General features: G+C 45.2%; 1 protein-coding gene across 1 annotated transcript in view; it reads left to right on the forward strand.

The window, feature by feature from the left end:
* LOC149301844 (uncharacterized) overlaps positions 1–10,499 on the forward strand; it is a 35,884-nt gene extending 25,385 nt beyond the window's left edge. Inside the window, exons 2-3 of the mRNA XM_089483599.1 lie at positions 8,201–9,327; positions 9,442–10,499. Coding sequence (XP_089339725.1) covers positions 8,201–9,327; positions 9,442–10,499 — 2,185 coding nt within the window. The remainder of the gene's footprint in view (positions 1–8,200; positions 9,328–9,441) is intronic.
* Positions 10,500–13,010: the final 2,511 nt, after the last annotated feature.

The following is a 13,010-nucleotide window of genomic DNA, read 5'->3' on the forward strand; positions in this document are numbered from 1 at the left end:
GTTTGTGGAACTCCCTTCCAGAGAAGATTCAGTTGGCCTCTGCTTGCTTTCCACTGGCAGGTGGAGTTTTTTTTTCCTTTTTACCCCCGTTTTTGAATATTAACTGTCTGGACATAGACGTTCTTTTAATTTGGATGCGGCTTTGACTTTCATGGATTTGATTATTCACGGATTTGATTAATATGTTCTCTCTAGGAATATCTAGGTCTTCCAGTGCAACTCTGCGGTCAACTTTAACCAACAGTTGCACTGAAGGACCTAGAGATCCCTAGAGAGAATACTCTACTAGGCCTTTGTAGCTCCTCCAGCGCAGTTCTATGGTCAGTGTCTGTCAGACATTGACCACAGAGTTGCTCTGGAGGACCTTGAGATTCCTAGAGAGGTGTTCTCTCAGGTAAAAATGTAGTGCTGTTGTTATCTGCAGTTTTCCCACGTTCGCGGTGGCCCTGTGCCCCTAATCCCAGCGAATGTGGAAGAACAAGTGCATTTGTATTAATATTTTAACTTCAACCTGCTTGGGCTGCCATATTAGGAAAATGCTACTATACAAATGTAATGAATTCATTCATTAATCCATGGAGATTCCATATCCATATCCTGTGGTCTAAAGGCTGAACTGGAGAATCTTCAATGAGCCCCCCAGACAGGAATGATGGAAGAATCATCTGCCCTCAACTCCTTCTCTGTCCTACACAGATATTTTCTGGCCAAGATGTGGTTGATATGACAAAGACGTCTTGACATCCCGTTGGGTGACCACCACCCCACAGCTGCATAGGAACACCTTCTTGGTCTACCATCCCTGCCTCCTACCTGGAAACCTAAGACTGCCTTGGCCTGTCTTTCCCAACCCAAAGGACAAACACACACCTCAATAATAATAATAATAAAAGAGATAATTAATGCACTGAGAAGAGGACATTTCCCAACTTCTCAGCCTTGCATGAGAGCTACCTCCTCTTCTCTTCCAACTTCCCTGTTCATCTTCTTTCCTCTATCCCAGGGTGCATCCCATAAATACAATAGGTTATCATTGTCTCCCCTTTAATCTGGGTTAACAAAAAAAATCACTATTTGATTAGACACTTATCAATCAATTACAATGAGCAGAAGAGGTGATTTGGTTGCAACACTTCCATGAATGCCGTTTACAAGCTGACAACAGAATGGGAAATTAGTATGCATCCTTTAGCATTCCACCAGATTGACGTTTTGGGAAAACGATTTGCTTTGCTGTGTTCTTCGGTATTCCACTACAACATTGTGTGGTTAGCCCAAAATGATTTGATTTGCTGTTTCCTTTAGCATTCCACTATAGTGTTGTGTGGTTTGTCTAAAATATTTTGGTCTATTTCCTTCTCTATTCCACTGTAAGGCAGTGTAACTGACCTTTGGCCCAAATGTTTGGCTTTCCCCAGACTTTTGATATCATACGAGGTTTTTAAAAAATGGTTTGGATTTCTTTAAACATAGAATTATAGAGTAGGAAGGGGCTTCACAAGCCTAGTTCACCTTTCTGCTGTGTGGGAATACATAGCTAAAGCACTCCTGATATGACTCTCCCCAACGCTGTTCGACAGTGGAACAAACTCCCTCGGAGGTCTTGGATGGCCATCTGTCAGGGATGCTTTGATTTGGATTTCCTGCATGGCAGGGGTTGGACTGGGTGGCCCTTGCGGTCTCTTCCAACTTTATGATTCTATGATTCTATGCCCAAGGGGTGGAATTCATGCCAGGCCTCCAAGGGGGCTGGCACCAGGTCTCCATGTCACTCAGAGCTGCTACTCAGAGCATTGGGCAAAGTCTTGTGATGGCCTGAATCATTGCAAGATTTCCTGGGAGACTCTGGTGTAGTCTCAGCAAACCCCATGCTTTGTGTTGGCCTGGGGCCGAATGTAGGGCTCAGGAGAGGGGAGCGTCTACACTCTCCCGAACCCTACCACATGTTGCTGGCACCATCATGGCTCACCCCCATCCATACGGGGCCCGCCATGATGATGCACACTCAGCGCCACGTCTAAACAATGAAACACTGTGAGTACGTCATCAGTGCGTGTGAGGGTGGAAATGGTGCCCTGTGCACGGCAAGAAAAAAACTCTCCGGGAGCGGGTTTTTTTAATGCCTCCCAGAGACTGTGCCATTTGGTTGCGACTTCTGTGGGGGGCAAAAACAGGTGGCTGACGCCACTCTTTCCCGACTGTCTGTACAGTCCCTTTGTTACCCTATGAGATTTGGTGCAAGATTTTGCAGGTTTATTTTTATGCCTACCACATAGTTGCCAGTCATTCTTGGCCTGGCAGAGGAAAGGCTTTGCCAAGCTGGGCTTCCCCCTCCTGTGGCAGATATCAGAAGGAGGAGGGGACATCAGACACAATAAAAGGCAGGGAGAGGTGGACTTTTGGGGGGAATAGCTAACCTAACTGGGGAAGGTACCCTGCAGTCAGGCAGATGTAGGGCAACCGTCCACCACCCAAGGTGGACTTAATCACACTGATTTGCAAGGGCACATGCCCTACTCAAGGATTTAACAAGACAGGAGCAGGTGAAAGCCCTGCCGAACAATTGGCTAAGCATGAAACCATTGGGCACTGTGTTCCCTCTACCTGAATTTGCATATATGACAGTGATTGATTTATGATGACAATATGAATGTTTTATGATAGCACTATGATTGATCTATGGTGGAATTACAATACATTTGTGATGGCACAATGATGGATATATGTTTGATTTATGACCCCTGCATTGTGCATTAAAGTTGTGGCCATTCTGATAACCTATATATTGGTGTCTGGTCCCTCATTCGTCCCAATGCAAATGGCCATCAAAACTCTATATACAAATCTTCCAAGAAGAGAAGTCCATCAACTTCCAAGGCGTTTTATACTTTCGGTTCTCTTCTGGTGTGTATATGTGTATTCTCTTTTAGGCTTCATTGTCCTACACTTGTCAACCCAGACATTAGTCCCATTGTGTTCACTGTGTGTAAAAGGATGTAGGATGGGAATATGTGGACTTCCAGTTATTAAATGACTCCAGTTTTCATCACAGCAAGTTGCGGATGTAAAACCTTGTATAGTAAATTGGGCAATGACAACTAAATCCAAGCAAAAGTATTTTCCCACCACCGATAAAAAAGACCAAATATGTTTCTTTTTAAATGCTATCTCCATGTATTTCTGTAAAACTGAAATCAGAATGAGATAATGCTTGCGGCGATGAAAAAATCACGCTGCATGGGTTGTTAGTGCTTTTTGGATTAAATTGCGAATAGTCTTTCAAAACCATATGTTTTTGAAGACTTTCTTACAATGGGAAGGGAATTGCTGAAATTACTCATTTGACACCTTCATAAAGATACTAAGGCTGTATCCACACTGCAGAACTAATCCAGTTTGATGCCACTTGAACTGCCATGGTTCAATGCTATGGGGTTCTGGAATCTTACAGTTTTCTAAGATATCTAGACATCTATGTCAGAGAGCTCTGGTGCCACAACAAACTACAGTTTCAAGAATTCAATTCATGACAGTCAAGTGGTGTCAAACTAGATTATTTCTGCAGTGTGGATGCAGCCTTCGTGATGAATTACATCCCTACAATCACCTTTTGTGCTTACTCTCTGTGTGTGTTTCATAGAATCATAGACTCATAGGGTTGGAAGAGACCACCGCATGAAAAGAAAATGTCTTCATTTAGTGCATACATCTTTTTTGTTCCTGTGATTTATTTTTATTGTTCCTCCCTTCCATGATAGACAGACAAATAAACAGAGAGAGAGAGTGATAGATAGCCATCAGGCAGACAAGAGACAGAGATAGAAACAGAGATAAAGATAGAGACAGAGATAATAAGTCAGTGCACTTTTGTCATTAGTGCAATGGATTAAGTCTGGGAAGATCCAAGTTTGTTCTTAACTGTGACGCTTGCTGGGCAACTTTATTTCTCTAATCAATTATTTGCCACCTTCCTCCTGGCATGGGACCCAAGGTGGCTCACAAAGGCCAAAAACTAGACAACCTAAACACCTGGTATCAGTAGGTAGAGAGATACTGTAGCTCCTTTGAGACTAACTGAAAGAAAGAAGTTGTCTACTACCTCAGATGCATTTGGTCCATTTGATCTCTTTTGTTGATAAAATTACCAGCTTGGTAGATGAAGGGAATGACGTAGATATAGTATATCTTGATTTCAGTAAGGCCTTTGACAAGGTTCCCTATGATGTTCTTGAAAACAAGTTTGTGAAATATGGGCTAGACAAGGTAACTATTACATGGATTTGTAACTGGTTGACCAGGTGCTCAGCCATGTCTCCTTTTCATCCTGGAGAGAAGTGACCAGTGGGGTCCCACAGGGTTCTGTCCTGTGCCCAGTGCTATTCAGCATCTTTATCACTGACTTGGAGGACAAAATTGGGGGCATACTTATCAAATTTGCAGATGACACCAAATTAGGAGGAGTAGCTAATACTCCAGAGGCTAGGATCAAAATTCAAGATGACTTGAATAGACTAGAAAGCTGGGACAAAGCTAACAAAATGAATTTCAACACAGAGAAATGTAAGGTACTGCACTTAGGGCAGAAAAATGAAATGCACAGATATAGGATGGGGGACACCTGGCTAAATGTAACTACATGTGAAAGGGATCTAGGAGTCCAAGTAGACCACAAGTTGAACATGAGTCAACAGTGTGATGTGGCAGCTAAAAAGGCCAATGTGATTCTAGGCTGCATCAATAGAAGTATAGTGTCTAGATCAGGAGAAGTAACAGAGCCACTCTTTTCTGCTTTGGTCAGGCCCCAACTGGAATATTGTGTCCAGTTCTGGGCACCACAATTTTAAAAGGATGTGGAGAAACAGGAGCAAGTCCAAAGGAGGGTGACCAAAATGGTGAAAGGTCTTGAAACGACTTAGGGAGCTGAGGATGTATGGCTCCAGAGAACAGGACCCAAAACAATGGATGCAAGTTCCAGAAAAAGAGATTCCACCTCAACATTAGGAGGAACCTCCTGACAGTAAGGGCTGTTCGACAGTGGAACAAACTCCCTCAGAGTGTGATAGAATCTGCTTCTTTGGAGGTCTTTAGACAGAGGCTGGATGGCCGTCAGTCAGGGATGCTTTGATTGAGAGTTCCTGCATGGCAGGAGCTTGGACTGGATGGCCTTTGGGGTCTCTTCCAACTCTATGATTCTATGACATCCTTACCCCACCTTCCTGTTTCCCATATCTGCTCCTTCCAAGGGGGGGCACAACACAACACACAGGGACACACACAGCAGTTAGAGTTCTGTTTGTTAGTCTTAACTAGAGTAGACTCATTGATTCAACTGTGGAATGGTGAGCCAATACATACATAACTCCAACTAGTTATACTCTAGTCAGGACTAACAGTAGCCTTTGGGCGTATAAGTGCATTTTTGTGCTTTTCCTCACTGACATAACACAAGGCTAATAATAATAATAATAATAATAATAATAATAATAATAATAATAATTGTCACCCTCCTCTATGTTCAGTCCTAATGTGGATATGCATGGAAATGAAGGCAGATTTCACATCAAAAGAGATCTGATTTTATTTCTTGGCAACTTTTACACAACTTTGGCACACCTGCAAGAAAAAAAAAAGCCGCTGTTAGCAACCTGCTGGATTCTAACCAAGCAATTAGGTGGAGCTGCTAGTTAATTCATGCTGTTTATTCATCACCAATTAACAAATGATCAAAATGGTAGATAGCGATCTCCTGCATCTCATCATGCATCAAGGCTAGCAAGTCCAGTAGTTAGACAGGGAACAAATATGTAACTCTCCATTCCTGGGGGTGTCTCATTTCCCGTAGGATTGGCCTAAAGACTGTATAAAAAGATCTCTGGAGCCAAAAAATCTTCATTCGCTTGCTTGCAACCTCTTCTTTGATTCCAGCTGCTGGAGAAGGTAAGCCAACCATACGTATTGTCACTTACTTTACAGAGGATAGCACTAAAGCCTTTGACTAGTGGATCCCAGAATGGCTGACATTGTAATTGCAGAACAGTAAGCTCTGATTGATGGTTGCTCAATAGGAGATTGGGAAGTCAAGATATCCCAGCTGCATAAAGGGATTATGGGTAGGTAGGCATCTAGCAGTCGGTGCTAGAATGAGACTTCGAAGGGATATGCCTATCTTCTCATCCATAGGTCTGCCAACACATTCGGAATAAAGAGAAATGAAAGGCGAAATAAGGGGGAAGCCATGTCTCAGTGGTAACATTCATGCTTTGTTTGCAGAAGGTCCTGGGTTCAATCCCTGGGCATCTCCAGAGTCATGTTTGTGCAGTTGGTGGCCATCTGCCACAGTCATAGTAGGGCTATGTTAGTGCACAGGAGGCAATCTGCAACAACAAGAATAACAAATATGAAACAACTATGTCGATGAGATGCATGGTTTAACCCCTTGGAAAATATCTATGTATCTATATATGTAGTTCAATGGCAGGTTCATCCTAGAGCATTCAAAGGAGGGCGACTAAAATGGTGAAGAGTCTGGAAACCATGCCCTATGAGGAGAGACTTAGGGAGATGGGGATGTTTAGCCTGGAGAAGAGGTTAAGAGGTGATATGACAGCCATGTTTAAGTATTTAAAGGGATGCCATATTGAGGAGGGAGCAAGCTTGTTTTCTGCTGCTCCAGAGAACAGGACCCAGGACAATGGATGCAAGAAACAGGAAAAGAGATTCTACCTTAACATTAAGAAGAATTTCCTGACAGTAAGGGTTGTTTGACAGTGAAACATACTCTTTCAGAGAGTGATGGAGTCTTCTTCCTTGGAGGCCTTTAAGCAGAGTCATCTGTCAGGGATGCTTTGATTGAGAGTTCCTGCATGGCATGGGTTGGACTGGATGGCCTTTGGGGTCTCTTCCAACTCTATGATTCTATGATTCTAAATCATTTCAGGTTCAGCCTGTGATATTTTCACTTTAAATGATCTCAGCAAGTCAGGGATGTGGGGCATCTCTGAGATCCTGGTGGCCCTATCAGAATTGCAAAGAATACTAGAATAGGCGGAAGAATGGGATATAGCACAAGATGGGAGGCTTATATTTTCTATTCAAAAAATGTTAATTCCTTCGAATGATGTGTAATATTTTTGGTGCAGAAACCACCATTTTCAGGAGATGGTTGCCTACTTTGGCAATGGTTTCCATCCCAGCTTGTAGACAGGTTTGAAATGTGGCAAATGAACATGTTCACCAGGAGGAACAGAGGTTAATTAATGCACTCCAAACGAAGTGGAGGAGTTTCCACCACAAGCTTAACTCATACTTAATGAGCCACACCAAATGCATGGTCAGTATTCACAGATACAGATTGGGAAGATGCAGCAAAAGGTGGCAAGAAAGGGATCTGTACATAATAGTCATGATCACCTCCTTACTCTAAAGGAATGGAAGGCATTGTGATGCCACTTAGTGACAGAACAGTCTAGTGTGGGATTAGTGAACATGTGGCTCTTCAGACATTCTCTAGTTCCCATTAATTAGCCCAAGTGAATCCTAAGGAATGGTTGGACCTTCAGTCCAGAATAAGGATGTAATTCCTTTTTAATTTTGTTCTTGAAAGGGACAGCAAGTAATCTGACCAATTTCCTTCCCATTCTGTAAAGGTCTTCAAAAATGCACTGTGCCCAAAAATTATTTGGTGTGCAGGATTTAATCTGCGCAAAAGTCACAAGTGATATTTGTTGCACAGAAAATTACATTTTCTGCACATAGTACATTGATCGTATTGGTAGCCTAGTCCACCTACTCTGATTGGTAGAAGCTGCCCAATCTATCTACCCGAGTTCCCTTTCAGTAGTAATGCCTGGAAATAATTTAGGGAACCAATGTATACAAAACTTGATGAGTGAATCTTCCCTGTTGTAATGTCTGAAACAGGCTTGCTTTGTTACATGGTATACGGTTCCAGTGTCTCCAACTGCAAGGTACCTAGTGTTGCTGGAAATAGCATTGTCTCTGCTCCTAGTTCTTGTGTCACAAGACCATGGTGACCAATAGTGTTGTGCAAATGCACCAGCCAAGGGACTTTTTGGTTGGATTGTTTTCTGATAAAGCTGGGAAGGAAACTTCACATCCATCCCTTATGAAGGAATGAGAGGAACTTTAAGCCAATGATAGTCCCACAATGGTGATATTTTCTCTCTCTTTTATTTTTCAGAACCAAACACCAAAAGGAGAAGAAGAAAAGAGGAAATAAAGACCATCTTCTACCTAACACACAAAATATGAGTGGGCAGCAAAGGCAAAGCAGTGGCTGTTGTGGTGGCGGCGGTGGAGGTGGTGGCAGATCATGCTGTGGTGGAAGTAGTGGTGGAAGTTCCTGTGGACAACAGATGCAAAGCCAAGGAGGTTCCTCATCATCATCCTGCTGCTGTTCTAGTGGAGGTTCCTCTAGCCAACAGTCTCAAGGATCCATCTGCTGTGGTGGAGGCGGAGGCGGTGGAGGTGGAGGGAGTGGAGGACAGAAGATCATCATTGTCTCATCAGGTGGCAGCAGCGGAGGTGGAGGTGGACAGTGCTGCTGTGGAGGAGGCTCAAGTGGTGGATCTGGCCAAGTCATTATATCATCTGGAGGCGGAGGCGGAGGCGGTGGTGGACAGTCTTCTGTTTGCTGTGGAGGGTCTAGTGGGGGTTCTGGGGGTGGAATGTCCCAGAAAAAGATCTCATGCTGTGGAGGGGGTGGCGGTGGTGGATCCGGTGGTATTAAAATCATTAGTGGGGGATCTAGTGGGGGTGGTGGCTGTGGAGGAGGTGGAGGTGGAGGTGGCTCCGTTAAGGTCATTAGTGGAGGATCTAGTGGGGGTGGTGGCTGTGGAGGAGGTGGGGGTGGAGGTGGCTCCGTTAAGGTCATTAGTGGAGGATCTAGTGGGGGTGGTGGCTGTGGAGGAGGTGGGGGTGGAGGTGGCTCTGTTAAGGTCATATCAGGAGGGAGCAGTGGAGGGAGCTGTTGTGGTGGTGGTGGTGGAGGAGGAGGATCTGGTGGTGTTAAGATCATTAGTGGGGGATCTGGTGGTGGCTCCGGTGGGGCTAAGATCATTTCAGGTGGAAGCAGTGGAGGGAGCTGTTGTGGTGGTGGTGGAGGAGGAGGATCTGGTGGTGTTAAGATTATAAGTGGAGGATCCAGTGGTGGTGGTGGAGGAGGTGGTTCAGGAGGCATTAAAGTCATAGGTGGGGGATCCAGTGGAGGTGGGAGTTGTGGAGGTTCAGGTGGCAAGACCATCATAGTTCCATGTGGTGGAAGCAGTGGTGGTGGCCAGAGTTCAGGTGGCCAGAGTTCAAGCTGCTGTAGTGGAGGATCCAGTGGAGGTGGTGGGGGTGGTGGCAAGACCATCATAGTTCCATGTGGTGGAAGCAGTGGTGGTGGTGGTGGCGGCGGCGGTAGTGGTAAGACCATCATAGTTCCATGTGGTGGAAGCAGTGGTGGTGGTGGCCAGAGTTCTGGTGGCCAGAGTTCAAGCTGCTGCAGTGGAGGAGGGTCCAGTGGCGGCGGTGGTGGTGGTAAGACCATTATAGTGCCATGTGGTGGAAGCAGTGGTGGTGGTGGTGGCCAGAGTTCAAGCTGCTGCAGTGGAGGAGGGTCCAGTGGCGGCGGTGGTGGTGGTAAGACCATTATAGTGCCATGTGGTGGAAGCAGTGGTGGTGGTGGTGGCCAGAGTTCAAGCTGCTGCTGTGGAGGACAATCCAGTGGTGGCGGCGGTGGTGGTGGTGGTAAGACCATTATAGTCCCATGTGGTGGAAGCAGTGGTGGTGGTGGTGGCCAGAGTTCTGGTGGCCAAAGTTCTAGCTGCTGCAGTGGAGGACAATCCAGTGGTGGTGGTGGTAAGACCATTATAGTCCCATGTGGTGGAAGCAGTGGTGGTGGTTGCCAGAGTTCTGGTGGCCAAAGTTCTAGCTGCTGCAGTGGAGGACAATCCAGTGGTGGTGGTGGTAAGACCATTATAGTCCCATGTGGTGGAAGCAGTGGTGGTGGTGGCCAGAGTTCTGGTGGCCAAAGTTCTAGCTGCTGCAGTGGAGGACAATCCAGTGGTGGCGGTGGTGGTCAGACCATCGTAGTCCCATGTGGTGGAAGCAGTGGTGGTGGTGGTCAGAGCTCTGGTGGCCAAAGTTCTAGCTGCTGCAGTGGAGGACAATCCAGTGGTGGTGGTCAGACTGTCATAGTCCCATGTGGTGGAAGCAGTGGTGGTGGTGGTCAGAGCTCTGGTGGCCAGAGTTCTGTCTGCTGCAGTGGAGGACAGTCCAGTGGAGGTGGAGGAGGAGGCTCAGGTGGTCAGACCATTGTAGTTCCATGTGGTGGAAGTAGTGGTGGTGGAGGAGGTGGTCAGAGCTCTAGCTGCTGCTCTGGAGGCGGCGGCGGAGGTTCTGGTGGAGGCTCTATGCAATCAAAGCAAGCCATCTGCATCCCAGCTTGCCTTGGCCAAACAAAGCAAGTGTGCCAATGGCCACCTAGCCAGAAGTAAAAGGCTTATGTGTTGTTGCAGGCTTCTGGGTCATTGTTTCATTCTAGGGTGTGTGTTCTTAAAGGGGAGAAAAATGAGACCACAACATGCCTAGTGCGTTCATGTGATATGACCTTTAAGTGACACATCTTTGCATGTTGCACACCCAATTCCTTTGTCCGTGGTGGCAAATCCCTGCTTGAATTCTGTGTTTTGTGTGTTTGTTTTGTAATTGCATGATCAATGTGCTGAAATCCAAAATGGGAAAAATGTGATTATTTATACCCTTTTTTTGGTGGAAGGAGGTGGATAATCTCCTCCATCAGCTTCCTGCTTCAGTCTCTCCGCTTGTGCATGGGAGAAAATAAAGCTTACTTGAGAATGAAAAAAAATATTGGTGTTTATCTTCATTTTTTATGAGAACAACCTAAATGCCCCACTGGATCAGATTAAACCTCCAACTAGTAGAGCATTTCATTACCTACAGGAGTTAGCTAGATGTCTCTGAGTATCCCACAGGGATAGAGACGGCGGTGAAAATATGAAAGCAATAAGCTACGGATATGGGAATATGTCCAATTCACTTTCTTCCACACTCCACTTTTGAAATTTCAGGTTCTTTCCATCCATGTAACTATTTTGGAAATTGTGGTTCATGGTTTCCTCAGAGGAGATCCACAAATCAAACCGTTTCACACAGACCTGAACACTATTGTTAGTTTCAACTGACTAATCATTGACTGAACTGGATTTCTCTACATGTTGACTCACCATTCAACAGTTGAGGGAAGGGGACTACTCTGGTTGGATTGGACATGCAGTTTTACCTTTTTGGAAAATGCACAACTCTTTACTAGTGCCTTCAATGCAACACTTCATTCACTGTGATTGTGGAAAAAGTCATTGGCACACTGGCAGATACAGAACTGCTCACACAATGTCACCATTCAGCAAAAGGCTAGTAGAGTACAACCACTATGTAACTACATTGAGTATTGCATTCTTTACGTATTACAATACAGAAACACAATGCAGGACCACTGATAATACAGTGTGCCCATGTTATACACGGGTGCAATTTACGCGGCTTCCAGCATATGCTGGAAGCCATGATGGAAGCAAGGGAGGCACGCGCCCGAAGGAAACAATGGCACCCCCGTGGCATGCACCGTGTGTGCTACCGCTGCACCGCCACAGGCACGAGCTCCATTCATTTGATTGGGGCTTGAGAATCCGCATTTTTCCCTTACATGGGGGGGGGGGTGTTTGGTACGGATCCCCCACGTAAGGGAAGGGCGGACTGTATATAAATCTATTCCCAGCAAAGTGTGGACCGTGACATAGCCGATGACACCCAAATATGCTTCTCTGTGTCTCCGACTGATTCAGTGACTAAGGATGGGATCTCTCCTCTGAACGCCTGCCTGGAGTCAGTAATGGGCTGGATGAGGGAAAACAAACTCAGTTTGAATCCAGAGAAAACGGAAGTACTTGTGATAGGTTCCCGAAGTCCGGGGAAGGAAATTTGTCCACCTGTCCTGGACGGGGTCACACTTCTTCTGAAGGATGAAGTTCACAGTCTAGGAGTACTTCTGGATTCGTCCCTGCAATTGACATCTCAAGTAGATGCGACGTTCAGAAGTGCTTGCTATCAGCTTCGATTGATACGCCAGCTGCGACCCTACCTGGGCCAAAGGGACCTTGAAACTGTGGTACATGCTCTGGTAACCTCTCACTTAGATTTCTGTAATGTGCTCTACATGGGGCAACCCTTGTACCAAGGCCGGAAGCTTCAGCTAGTACAAAACATGGCAGCCAGATTGGTCACTGGTGTTTCCAGGTTTGACCATATAACACCTATTCTGAAAGATCTGCACTGGCTGCCTATTCACTTCCGAGTGCAATACAAGGTGTTGGTTATCACCTATAAAGCCCTACATGGCTTGGGCCCGAGTTACTTGAGGGACCGCATCTCCCCATATAATCCGCCCCGCACACTCAGAACAACCGGGAAGAACTTGTTGGAAATTCCATCATCTAAATATGCTACTACATCCCAGAGGGCCTTCTCAGTAGCGGCCCCACAAATCTGGAACAGTCTTCCCGAGGAACTCCGCCTGATCACCCTCCCTAGAAACATTAAAAAAGAGGCTAAAAACTTTCCTCTTCTGTCAAGCCTTCCTCTCTGGAAAATGAAGTTGTGTATTTTGATTCCATCAACCTTTTGCCTCACCCTTTCGAATGATTGTTTTAGATTTGTATATTGTATATTGTGTTATTGGTTTTATCTGTTTTATGATGTGTTTGTAACTGGTTTTAAATTTTGTGTACACCGCTTTGATCTTCTGGAAAAGTGGTATAAAAATAAAATTATTATTATTATTATTATTATTATTATTATTTATTAATTAATTAATTAATTATAGCTGTCTACCATATGTTTGTCAAAGCTGAGATGTCTCCTGGTGATTCGTCACTAACTGGATTGAAAACATGCAGATTCATAGAATCATAGAGATGCAAGGGGATCCT

The sequence above is a fragment of the Sceloporus occidentalis genome, unplaced genomic scaffold (assembly GCF_023333645.1).
Source record: "Sceloporus occidentalis isolate IW3139 unplaced genomic scaffold, rSceOcc1.0.p SCAF_20, whole genome shotgun sequence".
NCBI classification, from domain to species: Eukaryota; Metazoa; Chordata; class Lepidosauria; order Squamata; family Phrynosomatidae; genus Sceloporus; species Sceloporus occidentalis.